This window comes from Crocodylus siamensis, chromosome 11, assembly GCF_052110815.1.
Source record: "Crocodylus siamensis isolate JL-2025a chromosome 11, ASM5211081v1, whole genome shotgun sequence".
In the NCBI taxonomy this organism is placed as follows: Eukaryota; Metazoa; Chordata; order Crocodylia; family Crocodylidae; genus Crocodylus; species Crocodylus siamensis.
In genome coordinates, this window is record NC_143405.1 from 31,368,033 (window position 1) to 31,388,995 (window position 20,963).

General features: G+C 43.3%; 1 protein-coding gene across 2 annotated transcripts in view; it reads left to right on the plus strand.

Moving 5' to 3' along the window:
* Positions 1 to 20,963, plus strand: part of IARS1 (isoleucyl-tRNA synthetase 1) — a 220,151-nt gene that overhangs the window by 180,923 nt on the left and 18,265 nt on the right. For both annotated transcript variants that reach the window (XM_090022999.1, XM_090023000.1), the window contains exons 31-33: positions 6,308 to 6,419; positions 10,704 to 10,829; positions 20,689 to 20,832. In XM_090022999.1, coding sequence (XP_089879125.1) covers positions 6,308 to 6,419; positions 10,704 to 10,829; positions 20,689 to 20,832 — 382 coding nt within the window. The remainder of the gene's footprint in view (positions 1 to 6,307; positions 6,420 to 10,703; positions 10,830 to 20,688; positions 20,833 to 20,963) is intronic.

Sequence of the window (20,963 nt, forward strand, 5' to 3'; positions counted from 1 at the left end):
TGCAATTCAGAAAGATCTCAACTAATTGTAAAGTTGGGTTAGAGTTAACATAATGAAGTTCGGTGCAGATGAATGCAAGATGCTTTACCTCATGAGGAATAATCAAAAGGAAATATAAAATGGGTTACATCTGGCTGGATGGTAGCACCATGAAAAAGGACTTGGGAGTGTTGGTAGATCACAGACTCAATACGAGTCTGCAGTTTGATGCAGCTCCACAAAAGGCAAATATGGTTTTGGGATGTATCAATAGAAGCAATAGGTGCAGGACATGAGAAATGATAGTGCCTCTCTACTCAGCATAGGTTAGGTCTCATCTGGAATAATGTGTGCAGTTCTGGGCTTCACATTTTAAAAAGAACATGCAGATTTTAAAGAAGGTCCGGAGGCAGGCAACAAAGATGGTAAAGGGCTTGCAAAGCAAGTCATACGAGAGGCTGAAGGAGCTAGGCCTATTCAGATTGCGGAAAAGGCATTTAAGAGGGGAGTCTTCAAATACTTGAAGGGTTGCCATAAGAAAGAGGGAAAGTATCTTTTCTTTCTTTTTGCATAGAGAAGGATGTGGCCCAATGGCTTAGAGTTGCAGTGAAGTAAGTTTAGATTGGATATCTGGAAAAACTTCTTCACTGTTAAAATAGTGTAGCAGTGGAATAGACTACCTAGGTAAGTTGTGGACTCTCCATCATTGGAGATGTTGAAGAAGAGGTTGTCTAGTCACTGGTTGGGTGATCTAGGTGTTGCTATACCTGTGTTTTAATGTGGGTATTTGCTATGCTTCTGGGTTTTGCTGGTGGGCCTGTCCACCTCCCCTGTTTTCTGCTACATGTGTCAAACTGTTTTTAAGCCTTCATTGGAGACATAAGGCTGGGGACTTTGACTAGGGTGTGCCTACTGGGACCAAAGCTGGAGGTTCCTGGCGACAGGGTCTTGCTCCTCCTCTCAGAGTCAAGCTGATAGCCCTATTTGAGGTCAAGAAGGAATTTTACCACAGATTGATGTGAACTGTGGGGGTTTTTGCCTTCCTCTGTAATGGGAGGCATGGCCCTCTACCTCTTATTATATTGACACCATTTAATAGAAGCAGGACATTGGCTGCTGTGGTTCCCCTGATTTACCTGTGGCAGGCTAGGATGTTAGGTCTATGTTGTGTCAGGGTTGACAGTATTCTTACGTAGACCTTATATTATGGCTTGTACAGGATGGTTTGGCTAGAGATCATTCTGCCTCGGGCAGGTAGTTAAACTAGATGACTTCTGGAGGTCCCTTCCAGCCCTACTTCTCTATGATTCTGTGACTGCAGAGTTTGACTTCTTAGCACTGGCGTTATTCTTTATAGCTGCAGTGCTCAGGAGACTACCCACATTTTTCTGTAACGGTTTTGTCATATTTAGAGTGGCCAGTAAAAATAACTGAAATAAAATGGAGAGAACACCCTCTGGAAATATTTTTCAGTGAATAAATATATTCCTGTGTTGCTCGATGGAGATGTATACAGCTTTAATTTTGCTTTCACTTGTTATCATTTGTTATATGTTAGCTGCAGGTGTTAAAAACTACATGACTTTTCAGGGCTCAGCTTATAATTTTTGAAGTTAGAATAAGGATTGTGAAGACTTTAAAAATAATAAACATGTGGGGTTCTCTCTTTGCCTTTCAGTTTTGAAGCATAAAGGTCATATTTTCAAGTTTTCTGTCTGCCACTGTAGAGAGTGGAAACTAGTGAGGGGCAATAGGTAGTGAATGTGGAGATTCTTTTATAATTGGTCTGTAACTCAGATCTGTAACTCAAAGAAAAACATGAGGCAATTCCAGTGATAAAAATCAAGAGAGTTGGCACCACTGAAATTGACACAAGCAGTTGCTGCATTTTTACGCAAGTTGAAACAGTAAGAGAAACATCAGCTTTTAGTTGTGTTAAAATTTATTTTCTTCTGTTTCTACCATGCAACAGGTATAATGAACTGCATTCTGTAATTCAGCTGAATATTTCCTAATTCAAAAGAGAACTAATCCAAAGTGAAGGCAAGGTTTGCACTAGGTATAGGTTAATACCCATTGCGTTGTCAGCAGTTTACACTTAAACTCCCGTTGCGGTAATTTTTGTAGGAAGGTAAAATATGAAGCTGAACTCCAATCTGATATCCACTAGCATTTGTGAAGTTTCCTACTCTGAAAGTTAGAGTACACAGTAGGAAGATGAGGGTGAGAACCTCTTATAAATTGAGAGAAGCTGTTATCTATGCCTTCAAAAACAAACCTTTGCATTTCTGTCACAGTTGTTAATACCTTGTATTTCACAAAGCACTGCTGAGTGTGCATGTGCTTGTTTGGGGGCGGGGAGGGGTGGAAGGAAGTGGGGGAAAGGGAAGTTACCTCACACAAACTTTAGTTTCACAAATTCACTGTTTCATATTTAGCTTATAGTCTACTGCAACCTCCCAGGTCCTTCTCTGCAGTACTGCAATGTAGCCAGTCATTCCTTGTCTGTATTTGTGCATATAATTGTTCCATCCCAAGTGCAGGGCTTTGCCCTTGTCCTTGCTGAATTTTTTCATCTGATTAACAGTGTAACTGCGCGGGGTCCTAGGGGTGGCTGTGAACTCCCCTAGCGCCCCCTACCATGCCAATGTGATAGTAAAAGTACCCTCACATCTCGCCCACCACGTCTTTCGTGTTAACAGTTTAAGGGAGGCTGCCCTTAGTCCTCTCTGACACAGTGTCCTGATGTATCCCAGTCTTAGTTCTATCTTGGGTGACTCGGTGCACCACAACCTTATGGGCTTGTACCACACCCCAAGCCTTGCAGATGTACCGGACGTTGTTTGGTTGATTTTCCCTTTCCGCGCCTTCTGGCTTGTCTTACAACGGCCCGCTCTGGGGCGTCTTCCCTTAGGGCTCAGGCGGCCTCGGCTTTACCTGGTCCCCTTCCAATCCTCTGCTCCCCTTCTCAGGGCTGGGGTCAGTGCACCCCTGAATGTTGTGCCCTCTCTGGCACTGGGGTCCCCATGCTACTGTGGAGTCCCTATGAGGCCTCCAACCCCTATTAGCCTCACTCCATCCTCTGGTGTAACGACAGCAACAAAACAATAACACAAGCCCCTGGGCATTAACACAAAGTTAAACTTCCTGGCTAAACATCCTCCAAACCACACCACCTCTCACCCGTGTGACTAGCAGCAGGTACATTCAGGCCTTATTCTCCTTCTCACCTTCAGGCAGTACTCCTTTTTCCTATTGGCCAGCAGAGAGAGAGAGCACTCACAACCTCCAGCCGGGGTCTTATAGTAGTCAGCTCTGCCCCTTCTGGTCAGCTGACTCACCAGGTGTGGGCCCTTAGATCCTCCTGGGGGCCCCTAGCAACCAGCACCTGAGCCCATACTATTGCTTTTCAAGTAGCAGGCACCTTAGTGCCATGCTACACACTGGAAACCATTTTTCAGGTTGTTCTGGACCTGAGCCCTGTCCTCCAAAGTGTCTCCAAATGTACCCAACTTGGTATCATCCACAAACTTTAATGCACTCAATCCCATTGTCCAAATCATGTAATGAAGGTTTTGAATAATACCAGACCCAGGACAGTCCCCTGTGGAACCCCGGTTGATATCTGCTCCCAACTAGACATTGAGCTATTGACTCATTAATTAGTTCTTATAAAGACTTGAAAAATTCACCCACTGCAGATAATGTTTGCTAAATTTCATGGAAATTAATATTAATGTAGCATAGGCTTCAAACTGGGTTATTTTGAATCACTTCACTGTGGAGAGCTATGCTTATAGGCAGAGCATGGGACTGAGCCTCTTGCTCTTGTTGCAAGGATGAATTGTTTCAAATGGTCAGAGCATACCGTGAGTATGGAGAATTTGCTTATAATCAGTGCCATTTTTTATTCAGTCTTTATATGTATGATCTCATCCTACTTCAACAACCTAGTAAATACACTATCATGAAGTTATTTCTACATCTGTGATGAGATATTAATTACATTTCTTCATCCTAGTTTTTATTATGCTTTTTGTCATGCATGTTCCTGAACAAATTTTGGGTTGGGGAGAAACTAAGTTACAAAATATAAAACCTGAGAGTGATAAAAATAGTGTGTTACTTGTAACCATCTGAGTTTTGTTCAGAGGAATTCAATAACATGCGCATTTTGAAATTTGCATTATGAGATGTTATAGCATATTTAAACAGGTTGTTTGGTGGGATATGTATGTATATATCTAAAGAACATTTGCTACTGGATGTACTGAGAGATGAAGTCTATGGGTCTCGGACTGAGCCACACCCAGAATTTATGTTTGGAATGTTGAGGGATTTGTGGGGAAAATTAGTTGGTCTTAGGGAGAGAAAAGAAAGATGATTGGGATGGGGGAAAGAGATGGATTGTTTGGAAATTAAGTAATATGTCACAGAAGAAATAGTCTCTTTTCTGCTGGCAATAGGAAAGAAACTTATTGATGGTTAGTGTTCTGTTTACCGTGTGGTCATTCTGGGTAAAATAACAAGTTTAGTGTTTGCTTCAAAACCCAGAACCTGCACCATAGTGAAGTTGAAGAATTTTACAGAATTTTCAACACGGAAAAGGAACAGCAGCCCAGATTTCCCAGTATTCACAGACCCACCTCCAGAGAGAAACTAAGAATTGGAAGGACCTGCATCGTGATCAGAAAGCAATAGTGCATACCCAAAAATCGTTTAGAGGATGCATACCCAAGAAACACTTTCCTGCTTTTTCAATTCCTTGAACTCAACTCCTCCTCTCTCCCCTTTTCTCTCTTTTAATGGGGCATGGTTTGAGATTTGGGAGATCTGAGAGGGTTATTTTTGCTTGTTTCTTTGCTTTACAGTTCTGTTAGGCTTGTTCGGTTTTGAGCAGATCACTCACTCATGGTTACACGTTTTGAAAGCTTGTAGTCTTTGACACCTCTGGCACATGTTCGTTTTAATGGTGCAATGAAATTTGATTCTCAGTCCCAAGAATCGCACTTCCTGCCATGCTACACATGTATGTGTAATTACAAGACGTGTAATTTTGGGATAAGGAATCAGATCCCAATCATGTTGTTACTGCTTGCCAGTGCTGGGGGAGCATGATACCAGGCTTCTCCTGCACTGACTAGTTGAAAGCCAGGTCCTAGGGCTTGGACTGAAAATCAGCTGGTTTGTCAGTGTTGGCCCCAGGACCACACCAAAACTAATTTGATTCCAGTGTAGTCCCAGGTCTATGGCTGACAGTCAACTGATAGTCAATCTCAGCACCAGAGGTCCACCAAAGTCTGTTTGAAATTTTGGTGGCGTTCCAAAGGACCCAAAATCAGCCGATTTTTGTCAGTCGCAACCCCAAGACCTCATGGGAGCTAGTTTGAGGCTCCAGTATCATCCCAGGGCCAGGATTGGCAATCAGTGGATTGTGGGTCTCTACCCTAGGACTGCACCAGAACCAGTCCCAGAACCTTATGCACCAGGATATCAGAAAACCTTATGTGCAGCCCGCTGTATACATGGTTTTTATGGTCCTGACACCCTGAGATCCAGGAGAAGTTCCTGATCCCAGGGTTCCCTTGCACTAGGGATGTCCAATAACTAACTGTGTGTGCAGCTGGGCTGCCTACGTGTTTTTTAAAGGTTCCCAGTACACAGGGACCCTGGGATCAGGGAACCTCTCCTCGATTCCAGGGTCCCCATGGCCCTGATGTCTTACCACCTGGCATTCTAGCCTAGCTGATTAGACCCCTGTGAATCAGCACCCTGAAAAGAAACATGAGTGCTATCAGCCAATGCCCCTGTGCAACTAGTATCAGGGTACATGGTGGCGGACCCTGCTATTTAAGGTGCCATGGAAGCGAGCCACAAAAATGTCGTGCATATTGTGTGGAGTATTTTTGTGATTGGTTTCCCATTTTGTTGCATCATTAATTATCTGAAAGTGTGACCAGGTTACTATTTTAAAACATAATTAACAGGTTAACAATATTTTGGGGCCAGACCCAAGTAGGATTTGTGGCATTCAGCATTTCTGAAAATTAGGTCTTTTACCCTTCTGTGCTTCAGGTTTCCTGGCATATAAAATACTGTTTGAACAGGCAGGTCTTTTTATAGTAAATTTATTCAGATTCATAAAATGTTTTGAGATTCTCTGATGGGAAGACATTAAGAATATAATCAAGGAGTAAATTCTACATTGTAATTACTGTTTAATTAATGATCCATAACATTGTCTAAATGGAATTATTTTAGGAGAAATGTTTGTTTTGTTTTGCATCTTTTTTAAAGCAAAACTTAAGTAATGTTCTTGTTTCTGTAGCTGAAGGGATCGGAACTAGAAATTACACTTGTCAGAGGAGGTTCGTGTCATCACGTGGGTCCAGCATGTGCATATGTCAATCTCAACATTTGCGTTAATGGTACAGAGCAAGGTAGGAATGAGTGTTGCTTTAATTATATATTATTTAATGTTTCAGTTTTGTCCCTGAATAAAAAAATTTAAGAAATAGATTGATGGATGTAAAGAATGTAGAGGTTATATTTGTAAGTGGTGCTGTTTCTCTTTGCATAATAGTTCTAAATGAAGGTATTAGTATGAAATGGATAGTTAAAGAAACAGACGGGGAGAGAAAATATTGTCCTCTATCTTTAGTATCTTAATTTGTTCATGTAATACAAAAGTGCACACTATGCTTTACTGAAGAGGCAGTGACCTAGCTAGAAGAACTTGCAGTGTGGGTATCCAACCTGGAAAATACTTTATCACAGGATAGTGCATATGACTTTGACTAGCCAAAGAAACTGGTCAGAAATGAGCAGTTTGCTTGATAAATGAATTGTATGGTTGGGTCCTAAATTGAAACAAACCACTATATGGTGCAAATCAAGGATGTGTGCCAGTTTTTTTTTTCTCTTTGCCACCACCAACTATCAAATAATATATGTAGTAATCAGTTTTAAAAATTAAATTTGTGATCAAATATTTGTCACTATAAAGTCCACAGCAGTTGCATGCATCTTGTAAGATCAAATTCTTTTGATTAGCAGTGTCCATTAGAGCTATGCATGTGCCTTGGTGCCTCATTTGTATATGAAAGCCTAAAAGGGAAGGTGGCTGTTCTACTTCAGTCTTATTACTTGCATCAGCCAGATGGAAGTATACAGAGTAACTCATTTTGCTTAGGTAAGCTTTAGGCTCTGGCTTTAGTTGCTAGATCCAGGTGTCTTTGGGTTGTACAGGCAAAGGGGGCATATGCACAATCCCTAACCAATTTAGCTTTTCAGAAGAATGCAATCTTGGTAAAATGGTACATATGGTAAAATCTTGGTACATATGGTAAAATTCACAATGACTGCAACATCTTAAAGAAACAAAGTTAATTTAGAGTAACTAACCAGTTCTTTTTAAACTCCTTAATTAATAATACACTGTCAGAAATAAACTCAGAAGTGTACCGATTTAGTGAGTTAAACTGCTAATTCAGGTACCAGTAATGATTTGGTTAGCACCCAGATTATTTTGTAAAATATTGATATTCAGTTAATTTGTATTTTCTCAAACAGTTTAATCTCTGTTCCTCTTGAGAGAGGTCTATTTCTAGCTTATATTTAGTAATACAAATATGAGCTTGAAAACAGCCGAGGCTTTTCCTTTTGCTTAGTAGAATGAGGAACTTCTGCCATCTGTTTGAAAACTCTAAGCCATCATTTATTTCTGGAATTAAACTTAGCTCTTTTTTCACAGAACCTTCCCAACTAAATATTAACTAATGCGTAGTTTGTCTTTTGAAAATAGAAGGTTTTTAATGTGTGAATTCTCATTCATCTCATCCATGTTAATTCTAAAATGTATAATTTAGATTATCAGCATATAACTGCTGAATATTTAGAAAAGACATTCATCTCATGTAATGTTCATTGCTGGTACTAGTACTGGACTATAAACTCATATTCTGTTCATTGTTAGTGCTAGTGTTGCATTGTTAGCAAGTGGCATTTCAAACTTCTTAATACAGTCGCATAGTAGCTACACACACCTGGGTTTTCATTTCCTTTTAACTTTAAGCAGCAAACTTCAGTCTAAGCTTTCTGAATTTGGCTGTTTCCTCCCTGCAGAGCCTTCTGTCTTGTCCTCTGTTTACTTCACCCTTCAAGCAGCTCTTATTCATTGCCCCTTTAATGCTCCTTGTCTGGGTTTTATCAGTTCTGCTTGACTGTCACAGAGTCAGTGTGCCAGAACGAGCTGACAAAGTGAGTAAACTGAATAGTCTTATCTCTCTTGATTGGATTTTTATAAACTTACTTCCTAGAGTCAAAATTGAGGAGGGGACATAAAATTAGGAAGTTTAACCCTTCATTCTGCCCATGTCCAAATCTCAAATTATCAACAGACTTTTTTTTGAGAGGAGTGGGCTTTAAGGGTAGGTAAAAAGCCTGAGCCTGAATTGATTCAATCTTTGCAGGTTAGTCTAACCTGAGTAGATTGAACCAGCAAGCAAGTGACTCTGGAAATGCAGGTACATGTCTGCAGTGGCTCAGGTTGGAACCCGGGAAGCCCTAGAGTGATCGTCTGGCTGGAGAGAAACTAAGCCGAGGGAAAGTGTGGGCAGGCCTGAGTGATTGGAGAGGGGTTCAACCCCAACCCTGGCCTACAGGGGCACCAACATCGTGCCCTGGGCTGAGTCCCTGCAAGGAGGTTCCAGGCAGCCACAGGGAGGGGATGTGACCTGACTGCAGGGCGGGGGATGGAGCCAGGGCTAGTTATGGAGCCTGACTCTCACCACTACCTCCCACTGTGGCAGCTTGGCTTGGATTAGGGTGGTCTCAGGGGGCAGAGGGCAGCATCCGCTACCTTCAGCATCATGTGGGGGCTGCAGTTCACAGGTGGGCTGCAGCTTCAGTATGGCTCCCTACCCACTCCCTCTCCCAATGAAGGGAACCATCATGGCGGGGGGAGGTGAAGTACCTGTCACCTGCCGCCTGCTTGAGGCAATGCTTAGAATGGCCAGTAGTGGAGGGAGGCAATGAAACAGCCCAGGAGCACAGCTCAGTCCAGCCCGACCCCATGGCCCAGGGGCACAGGCAGCGACTGGCTCACAGCGGCCTTCTTGGAGCACGTGGTGCCACTGCAGGCAGGCAGTGGGTGACAGGTGTCTTGCTTCCGCCCACCATGATGGTTCCCTCCACTGCCACTAGGAGAAGGAGGGGTAGACTGCTGTGGGCTAGTCACTGCCTATCTCCCTGAGCCATTGGGTTGGGCCAGACAGGGCTGTAGCAGTCCATTGCCGCCTCCTGCTGCTGCCCACGCCTCTGGCCCACAGCAGCCCACCTCAAGTGCCCAGTACCGCCGCAAGCTGGCAGCAGACAACATGTGCCTCACCTCTGCCCACACTGATGGTTCGCTCCGGCACACCCACTACTGGGAGCGGGAGGGGGCGGAGTATCGTGCTGCAGCTGCAGCCCATCTGCAAATGGGGCTGGAGGTGGGAAGTGGCAGGTGCTGACCCCTGCCCCATCAGGCACTCCAGCCCAGGCTGTGCTGCCACAGCAGGAGGCAGCGGTGAGTCGGGCTCCGTAAGCAGCTCTTAGGCTCCCCACTCCCTACCCACCACAGCCAGGTCAGAACCCCTCCCCTTGGCTTGCTGGCTGCTCTTCTGGGGGGTCTTGGCCCAGGTGCTGCAGCATGGACCCTGCCTGAAGGGATGTGCAGCATGGGACAGGTCTAATGCCTTGTTGGTGCCCCTGCCGCTGCTGCCCGCAATGGGAAAGATTAAACCTCCCCTTCCCCTTTGGGCTACTGACGTCTGGCCACCATGGTACACAAGTGGAGCCTATTGCTCTGTCGGTACCCGTGCTCCCCCATGCAATGGGGGAATAAACTCCGCCTCCTGCTTAAGCTACCAAGGTCTGGCCATGCCCCCGCTTCTGCTATTGGAGCAGTGACGGGGTGGGGGGCTGCAGACACCTGCCAAGGGCTGCTGCTTTCCTGCCAGGCTGACCTGGCACACTCAGTTGCAGGGTTTCACACCCCCATCCCTTTCTCAGCCAGCTGCAGCAGTGATAGTGCTCTGGCTAGGGAAGAGAAGGGTGAACTCTGCTTGAGTGGAACAGACAGCCCAGCCCAGGTCTGCATAGCATACTGGGATGCTGGGGGACTCTGATTCAGCTTAAACTAGGAAGGGGTCAGGGACACAAGTTCCATAAAATGGTTTGACCTCATTGGTTAAGTCTGATACCACTTTGAACCAGGTTTATCCCAAGCTGGCTTCGGCCATTTTGAAACTGCTTTAATATGCACTGAACTTATGTTCTGTTACAGGTTTAAACCAGTTTCTGAAAACTTAAACTAGTTTATGTGTAACTTCTTTCCCTAGCCTAACAGTTCCTCTATAAAGCCTCAGCTGTCTTCTTAACTGAAGATATCTGGCAACTCTACCTCTTTTCTTTAATGCCAGTAACTTCTCCTTATATAGCTCCTATAAAACTTTTTACTTTACTCCTAATGACTTTTGTAGTATATCTGTGTTGCCATTACATAATTTTGTGCTCCTGACTTAAAAATCAGTATAAATTACACTACAAGTACTCCGCCAATACGTCTACTTTCATATTTCATTCCATAAAACTCATCTTCTGAAAGTATTTGTTGTTGGATTTGTTGCAATCCAAACGCATACATTTTTTAAAATTACATTTTAATTCTTTTTTGTTGTCAGATGGTATGTTGCTGCTGGAAAATCCAAAGGGCGATAATATGCTGGATTTTACCAAATTTGTGGATGCTGTGACCTGTATTTTCAATCTCAAAAATTCAAAACTGACCATTTTTAATGGAAAAACAGGTAAGATGCCAGTGAGGATGGATGCTGAGGGTGTGCATAGAGTAGTGATTGTTGATTTTAAAAGTATATATGTATATTTATGAATTCCCATACCTTGGTATGTGTGTGGAATCTTCAAGAAAACTCCTAAGAAATGTCTAGTTTTCAAGGTTTGATTTTTATTGAGCATTTAAGAATATGTTCACAGCTTGTTTAAAATGGTTGAAAGTAATTCTACATGGTTTTAAATGATTTTTCTAAATGATGCTTTTGTTTCTTTTCCAATTTGTTTCTCTTTTTGAGTTTTTATTAGAGTGAAATTTGACCCACTGCAGGAAGCATTTTATTAGTTGAATATTATATTATATTGTATCATGAGAAAGTACTATGAAATAATTATTTAACCTGTGATTTTGCAAACACAGTAGTAGATGAAGTTAGAACTTAAATTGAATGCAAACTAAGTTTTCTTGTACTCAGATTCTTTGCTGCTTATGTTTTTACATTTTATAGCAGAATGGCTCTATCTCCAGACCAGAATCCTTTTGTAAGTTTGAATCTGTGCTCTGTTAACAAAACAAAATGTGAAGTGTACTTAAGTTACATACTTAAATTATGTACAGAGCACGTTTAGTTCAGCAATCATGCAGAAATAAAGTGGTAGATACAAGAGAAACAAAACACTGAAAAGTTAGTATTAGTGACAGTGAAACCTTAACGAACAAGCTAGTTTATTTTCTTTTCCCTGAAATGAAGATTCTGTTGTAGAAGATTTACTTTTCACGTTCTCTTATATTAGAATGAAGTATCAATCATTTGGCTGGCAGCACAAATTGAGAACAAGATACAAGATAGTAATCAAGCCAGTCAGTGAATAAATGAAACAAATAAAAAAAAATATCTGTAGCAGATTAAAAAGTTTGATTAACAGGAATGGTAAATATTTTTATATTAATTCAGTGTTATTTAGAGACCTGTCAGGTTGAAACATTGATGTTGAAAGCTTTAAAAAAAAGGTCAGCATTTGAAATTAATATGGACATGGTGAGGTAGGCAATTCAGAGTTCAACTACCATGAATACAAGAGAGGATAATTGACAAAAGTTAATTATTATAGAATGCTTACTTAATATGAAGCAGCTTGAGCTTCACATTAGAAAATACTAAGGGGAGGAGGAAGCTGGAGGTAATAACAGCCTAAATCATAGTGAATGGAATATGTGTACAATTGGGCTGGAATTCCTACACAGCTATTAAAAGTGGAAGAGTGGCTGCTTGCAGACATTAGAACAAACAAACAAAACTTGCGCTTTACCAAAAGCAGTGCATTACTTTGACCCAGCTCCTCAGTGTCTGTATAGATTGAGCACTTCAGTGGGCCTTTTTGTCACTTTTATCTGAAGCTGATTAAATCAGGTATTGGATTAAATGCTTCAAAAAAGCCTCACTAAAGCCCCTGATCTATACAGATGTTGGGCAAGCTGGATGCTACTGATGTGCTGCTTCTTTTGGGCATGCACTGGGCTCTGTGGGGGGGTGCACCAAGATTAAAGTAAAGCACCAGGTTTTTGAGGTTTGTTGTTTTTCAATGTCTGGAAGCAGCCAGTATGTCTGTGTATTATGTCATTTAGATTAGTAACTTTGCTTAGGTATGTTGTATGTCACTGTTATCTGTGCACTTCTGCTTTTCTTTTCATAGCATGAAAAGAAAGCACTTTTAAAGGTAGAAGAATTTATGCCCACATTATATACTGTTCAATATAGAAAAACTCAGTTCAGAGACTAACTGCTGGGAGAAGGGGCACCTAGGGCATCAGCTGTGGGCATCACCTTTGGGGAGAACAGAGGGTGCAAACACAGACACTATTACTAGCAGCATGGCCATTGCCACTGCTGCTCAAGATGCAGAGCTGCCCTGTTACCTCTGATATTAAGCATGCTCCTTTTTATCTTAATTTTCATGTTAATAGATGGGACTGTCTATAGAACCAAGCTGAATGTTTCTGCTATGTAGAAAGAACATTGTTTTCCCTTCAGAATTTTCTGCTTAAACCATCAAAGTGGGTATTGGTTTCAGTTACAATCACTAACACAAATTTGATTGTGGAGGGGAAAAAAAATTGTACCAAATGGATTGGGAGTGTACTTTTACCTGAGCCAGCAGGGAAAAGAAAATCCCTGTTCCCTTTTAGATTATATATAACTCCCTTTCTTGTGAAAAATTTCTTGGCATCTGACTAGGTTTAGTATAACATTATTAGCTCTTGAATACTTAAAGAGAGATTTTTATAAGTCCTTCTCTGTAGGAACAAGCCTTGAGGCTTTATTGTTGACATCATGCCAGTTGCCTTTTAGGGCTGGGAAGTCAATATTAGACTGACCTCAGCAGGGTAGAGTGTTTCCTTTCCTTTCAGTGGCCAAATAGGCTATAAAATCCATTGCATCTCAACTTGGAAGGTTCCCAGTAGAGTTAATAGTTCAGCAGAAGATCTGGTTCTTTAGTAAATTGCAATTAGAAGCAGTTTAGAAAACCTGAAATGAATGAAGAATAGGGCAGGGGTCCTAATATCCAGTATGGGAAGAAGACAACTCCCTTTCTTTTTGCTGCGTCATTCTTGAGTGAGTTAGAAGAACCATAGAGGAGTAAGCCTGGAAGAGACCTCCATAGGCCATCTTGTCCAACTCCCTTCCTGAGGCAGGAGCATGCCCATCCAAACCACCCTGTACAAATCCATTGTCTAACTTAGTAACAAATCTACACAGTCAACCCTAATTTAAAGCCACAAGACATAACACTCTAACCTGACACAGGTGTCAAGCAGGGGGACCATGGCACCCAACGTCCTGCTGCTGCATTGTTGTTAAAGTATGCTCAAGAGATCCAAGAGATGGCCATGCTCCATACTTCAGAGGAAGGCAACCCCCCTCCCCCCCCCCCACAGTCCATACTAATCTGACCATGGGGTAAAATTCTTTCCTGACCTTAACTGTGGTAGTTGGTTTAACCCTGAGCAGAGGGGCAAGACCCTAGAGCCAAGACCCTCTGGGTTTAAACCCCAGCAGAAGCACTGGCCCATCTTAGTTGCAGCCAACCAATGGATAATGGTGCAGTGGTTCTGAGGAAGGTAGGGGGAAAAACCCTGACATATGTAGCTGCAGGAGGGGCAGAAAGTTCTCTCCTGCTCCCATGTGGCAACTAGTAGAGCCCAGAAGCATAGGAAATACTCATGGTTATAGCATAGGTATAGGTGAAATTGTGGCTTTGTCAAAGCACATTTCTAGGATCTTGTGTTTCTTTCATTGGTTTCCAGGTCAGTCAACTTCTGTAATAAAGTTCATATGCTTCCTGATTGGAAACATTTAATTTTCGGTTTGGATAATAGTTTAAAACTATTCAGTTCTTCCATTAACAAGGGATAAAATGTATAAACTTTTCCCTGTTTGTGCATTATTTCAGCGCTGTGATTATGACATGCTTTTCAAGCCATTGCATGCCAAGGGATTCTGAATAACAGCACAAGCCACAGGATCAAAGCATCTCAACAGCATGACTTAGGTTTAGGAAGCTTTCGGTTTCAAAGGTGCAATGGAGGTTTAGGAAATTATGGAAAATAGTATGTCAATTGTTTGGGGGAAAAAGCTTTAAAAATCTTGTCACTTAATATTCCTTTCCTCTGTTTCTTTCAACACTATAGTCTTCACTATGTTCAGCTCCACTTTACCTGATTATTGTTATTGTACAGTTATTTTATAGACAAGTATATAAGTGCTCGTGTGTTTTTGGTTGGTTTTTTTATAAACCTATTTTATGGATTTTTTTATATTGTCCCACTTACCTATTCATTAGGGCTGTGCAAAACAGCACCATTTTGTTTTGACTTCTGTTTCACCATTTTGATGGGACACTATTTTGTTCTGAGTTTTTAGTTTTGAAGCTGCTGCTCCACTTCATTTTGTCAAAAGTGTTCCTCTGTTTTTACATTTTGCCCATCGGCTATCATGGGAAGCATGAGCCTGGCTATAACTTTGTCATTTTTTGGCAGATTTGAATGAAAACAGCAGGGATGGTAGCTCCTTCTGAGGGCATGACGCCTGCCAAGTTTCAAGGAGATAGGTGCAGGGGTTTCTGTGAAACTGCACCTCAGATTCCTGAAAGCAAAACTCGTGTGTGTGTGTGTGTGTGTGTGTGTGTGTGTGTGTGTGTGTGTGTGTGTGTAGGCACAGGAGGGTGAAAACTGCAAGTATGGTAGTCCCTGCTGAGGTCATGAAGCCTGCCAGGTTTCAAGGAAATGGGTGCAGTGGTTTCTGGAAACTGCACCTCAAACTGCTGACAAGCCAAACTCATGACGTGTGTGTGTGTGTGTGTGTGTGTGTTAAGGTGTGCTGGGGTCTCTGTACAACACAGTAGTGTGCCTCGATTAGGTCTCCTCCTCCCCTACAGCCTCATTCCAGTCCACCACTTTAAATAACAACAGATGATAATTTAGTAAGCAGTACTGTAGCACTGGCAGCATCTCGGGCAGCTATCACAGAGCCCTTCTTTCCTTTCCTGCAGGAGCTTCTTCTCCAGCAGCTGCCAGAGAAATCTCCCTGCCAGCTCCAGCCTTGGGGCTTAGATTTGCTTAGGGCCTCGCATCGTTGTGGTCAGCTGACCAGGGACAGGTGCTAGGGGTGTTGGTATAAGGACATGGCACTGGCAGACAAGGTTCTTTAGGTCAATCTAATCTGGTGTCTTGTAGTAGACCAACTGAATAGTTACAGAAATTTATCGTAGCAAGGTTTCGGGTTGAAAAATCCTTTTTCAGGCTGAGGAAGCACCTGCAGTTTGTGTGTGTGCTGTTTCCGGATAGAAGGAATAGTAATGGAGCCAGAGGCTGGCATGCAATGCAGGCAAGAAAGCCAGTCAGTGAAAATGGAAATGGAGGCATCAGGGGGTGAGGGACAGGCTGGGGTGGAGGATGTAGCAGCCCAGGTAAAAGTGGAGAGGTACCTGGAGAGTCAGATGTCCGACAGGTTGTAGTGTGTCAGAATTCCAGTGTTTATATTGAGTCCATGAGTTTCTGTACTTAGGAGGTTGATGAAGTGCAGTTCATAGGCTCGTCTGTGAAAAGTGGCTGTAAATTCCCTTTGAGGATCAGGCCTGAGAGGTTGGAGACAGGTGGTGTTCTGTTCTTGTCTTTGATAGCTTTTTGGTGTGCGGTCATTCTGGTGCACAGTTGTTGCTTGGTGTGTCGCCATGTATTTTCCTGCTCAGGAGGCATGTCAGGGAGGCCCCAGGGGGAGGGGAGTTCAGGAAAAGTGGTTGCTCCTCAAGGGAGTTATCCTCAATGCACAAGCTAATTCTATTTCATCTTGGAGGAAAGGCAGCAAGAAGTCACAGCAGTCCCCCCCCCCGGCTCTCCAGGGATCTAGCAGACCTCCTGAAGCTAAAAAGAAAGTCCTACAAAGGATGGAGGATGTGATTCACCTCCAAGGAGGAATATTCTGCACTGGTCCGGTCCTGCAGAGAGCAAACCAGGAAAGCCAAGGCTGCAACTGAACTCCAACTACCTTTGAGTATCAAGGACAATAAAATGTCCTTTTTCAGATATGTGGCAAGCGGGAGGAAAAGCAAGGGCAACATTGGACCCCTGCTAAACCAGATGGGACATCTGACAACTGATGCCCAGAAAAAAGCCAACCTATTAAATGGGTACTTTGCATTGGCCTGCCTCTGCTTTGGGGGGACAGGGGCTTTGGAGTGAGAGGGGGACTTCCCTTTGGCATGCTCCTCCTGGAGCAAGGACAAGGGGTGGTGCTATGGAGATGTATTAGCATCCCTGTGGTGCTCATGTGTTTTGTTCCCTTGCCCCAGCTGGTTTTGGCTTAGCAGTGCAGGCAGATAGCATATGTGGGATCATCTGCCAGCTCAAAATGATCCCAGACCACACTACCCACTCGCTTCTGGGGTGCGGATGCATGGGTGGATGCTGCTGCACTTTCCCCCTCCTCAGCAGGCAGAGGCACAGCAAGAGGAGGAGCAGACTCAGCTGAGGTGCTAGCCTCTGCAACTTGTACCTCAACCTCCTCTGAAGTGTCTTCTGGGGAAGGAGACCTGGCTCTAGGGGAAATTTGAGGAGTATGGAACAAACTCAGGTGGTTCCCCCTCCTTCCCCAGAATTTCCCTTGCTAGGGCACTCAGATCCAGATCCAGTTCTTCATTTGGGTCTGGAAGGCTCAGCATGGGAAGTGAAATGGGGGTTCAGGAAACTGTCATGCTCACGCTGCTGCTTGATGTCATGGTGGTGGCGGCAGGGGTTATGGCTGGTGCTCTTGAAGAGGATACAGACTCAGGCACAGGCAGTGGCACTGGCACTACTCCCCCCTCCTTGCTGTCTGTACTGGTAGAAGCTTCATGCCTGCTTGTCATAGCAAAAAGGCTGAGTCTCAGTTTGTGGTGGGGACTTATACCTCTCCCTCTACCCTCTCTTCTGCTCCTCCCTGTTTCATAGTGTCTTGTCTTTGTCTTGGTGTGCTGGAAAATCTGTCTCTTCTTCTGTAATGTTATCTATCTGATTTATGCAACATATGTAGATATTAAGATAATTATATGTATGTGTATTTATGGAATGTATGTATGTTTGTCTTTATGTAATAAATACTATAAAAATATAAATGTATACATGTGTGTTCCTATACAAATTCTATATTATAATATGCAATATAATTATGCTGTGCTTGGAATGAAATGCACACTGTCAGAGAAAGCACAGATATGAAAAGAATCAAAGTAAACTAAACAAAAAGAGGATTTTGGGGGAGGAATAATTGAAAGGAATCAACTAATGAATATAATACAGTAAAATCTCTGTTAACCAGCACCTTATAAACTGGCATGTTCTGTTAACTGATATGCCAGCTTGTAAGGTAAAGTGAAACCAGGAGTGCCCACCGTGGCACTTCCGGTTTCTCTGAGCCCCCACAGCCCTGGGCAAAGCAGCCTGCGCTGCCGAACCTCCATGGCCTGGGGCATAGCAGGCTGCACATGGGCCCCCTCCCTGTCCCTCAGGGCCCACAGGAGGGTCAGTGATGCCGCAGGTGGTTCAGCGATGCCACAGGAGGGGCAGCAACGCTCTGGATGCAGCGGGAGAAGCGGCGGCCAGAAGAGGCAAAAACACCTGTTTGGACCTCTCAATTAACTGGCACATTTTGTTATCCAGCACCCTCACATTCCTCATGGGTGCCGGATAACAAAGCTATTGTTTAATAAAATAAAGGGCTATAGAAAGAAAGCAAAAGGTATTGCTGAATCCCACTTGCTAGGCTAGCAAGTACGAAATCAATGGCAGTAGCCTTTGTTGTCTAACAAAGCTGCTGAGGTTCTGGAAGATAGCTCAGTAACTGATCCTGAGGCAGAAAGCAACCCTGTTCAAACAATGCTGCCTTTTATGCTGTTTTTCCATCCCTCCCCAAGAGCACTGGGATTGGAAAGGACCTCAGGGAAGGATCACAGTCATTGGCCAGCTACACAGTCAATATCCTAGCAGTCCTTCCCCCTCCCTCTCCTTACTTTCTGTTTTCCTGCAGGCAAGCCCAGCTTCAAAACTCTAAATGTTTCAAAAAGTTTCAACTGCCCTCATTTCGTTTTGAGACTTTTTCAAAGACCTGTGTTTCATTTGGATTTCACTGTTTTGAGCTCAAAATGAGTCGAAACAGCATCGGAATGAAATAGCTGGCAAAATTTCACATAGTCCTACTATTCAGCTGTGTAAACATACAACATGCTGTTTTTAAGAGCATCTTCTAGTTTTTGTAGAAGTGCATAGAGCATTATTGTGTTTGAAGATTTAGACTTTCAAGCATTTCATTTGCAGCTAGAATCCATCCCTTGAGAATTTTGGTAGACTTTTGAAAACGTGCAATATATTCAACTACTTTCTTCACATTTAAAATATATTTGTACTTACATTCTTATTTCACAACTGCATCAGTTTCCTAATTTTGTATGCCGGTTCCAGGCCCTAGCCACCCTGACTGTGAAGTAGCGCCTCCTAATATCTAATCTAAACCTACCCTCCGCCAGCTTGTGACCGTTATTCCTGGTCACTCCTGGCAGCGCACGGGGGAACAGGGACTCCCCCAATACCTGCTGATCCCCCCTGACCAGTTTGTAGCAGGCCACAAGGTCCCCCCTTACCCTTCTTCCTATCTAGGAACAGGGCACCTAAGTGCTCCTGTGACACGCACAAGTTGGAGATGAATCAAAATCTGATTGACATGGGAGTTTGGTCTCCTACAGTAACTCTTGAAAGTTTCAGTGTATTCTGCTTTTTATAGGATATTCAGTTTGGGAAAAAAATGTAAATAATAGGCCTGGGCGAAGTGGCTAATGTTCGCTTTGGATTCAGCCAGTCTGGGACAGTGATTCGATTTGATGATTCAAATCACTGTCCTGATTCGATTTGGCCAAATCTGATTCAGAGATTCAGCTACTGCCAAAGCTCTGAATCAGCCAGGCGCATCCCCCCCAGCTTGGCAATGACTGCTGTGCCTGCCTCAGCTCCTGGCTCTTTGGGGAAAAAAAAAAAGCCCTGACTCAGCGGGTGCTGCTGGGTGTGGGGCGAACCCTGCTGTCCCCCACTGCCCCACACTGCATGGGGCCCCTGTCCTGCCCCCTCACTCCCCCAGCCCCCCCCACAGGTTTTCTTCTCACTCCTCACTCCCGCTGTTTTTTTTTCTTAAAGGGCCAGAGCTGGCCTGGGCGGGGCACCCGTGGGGTGGGGGGCCGGAGGTCTTGTGGAGAGCCCCCCCATACAGTGGGGGGTAGCAGGGATGGCCCCCCTGCCCGGTAGCACCCAGTGAGCACCAGGGCTTTTCTTTGAAGGTCCGGGAACTGGGGAAGGTGGGGCAGCCTTGGGGGAGCAGGGGGAGTCAGGGGGGCTGACAGGATCCCATGGTCTCCTCTCTCCTCCCCCAGCCTCCCCTTTCCCTCCCCTAGTACTTACCAGCTCAGAGTCAGCTGCAGCTCCCTGCTGCAGCCATCGAGGACTGCCCGAATCATCAAAGATTCAGAGAGCTTTGAATCACTTTAAACCTTTAAATTGGTCCCCTGATTCTATTCGGATTCAGAGATTCAGCCACCAAATCAGGCTGAATCTCCTCCGGATCGAATCACCACCTGAAGCTTTGCACAGCCCTAGTAAATAGACCTTGCAGAATTTAAAGGGTAATCTTTTGGGACTATTTGTTAGAACAATTCTGGATATATACTGTCCTTTTATAGTGCTTACTTACGTCTGTTTTTATAAACATTTATTTTAATATTTAGATACTGTAAGATTCTTCTACATCTTTGCAGTTCGACATTAAATGCAAAGGTTGCAAACTCGGTTCTAAAACAGGTCTAAAGTATAGATTAAGGAAATGCTATCCTTAAAGAGCAAATTTTATTAGCTACTTGTTTCAGAGTGTAGTTCAGGAGGTTAGGGTTAAATTTATGAAGTCCATAAGAAGTTGGTTCTGTCTGACTACTTATTACATTACATAGTGAACTAAATACCTCTAACTGGGAACTTTCAGGATTCCTGCAGAATCATTCAACCAGTTTGGGGAAATGAATGCAAGTATCAAGAATATTGTCCATGGTGAAGTCATTTTATTAGCTGTTTGTTTTTGCATTAATTGGCATAGGGAGCTTCAAAGGTGTTTCTTTACTAATTGCAAAAATCACTTCTGCTTTCCAAAATGAAGGAATACATATCCATTGAGAAAGTAATGCTAAAAAGGAAAGCATTCCTATAATGGAAACAGCATCCAGAAAGATACTTATTGTCATTTAATCAGTTGAGCTAGATATTGGCTTCCTTGTTAATGGCCTGACTGGTTTCATTTTTCTTTTCAGAACTGATGGACAAAACTGACTTGCTGAGTCTCAGTGGAAAGACTCTTTATGTGACATCAGGGTCAGCTCCTGCTTTGATCAACCCCCCTGATGCTCTTGTCTGCCAGTATATCAACTTGCAGTTAGTGAACATGAAACCACAAGGTACTGTATGTAGGAAACTGATAATTGCTTTTCAGTTACTGGTTGATCTGTTGTGATTTAAGTTTGGGATAGCACTGTTTGCTTAGCTCTATACATATTTGAATTAGTAAGGGGTGATTTTTGTTCTGCTT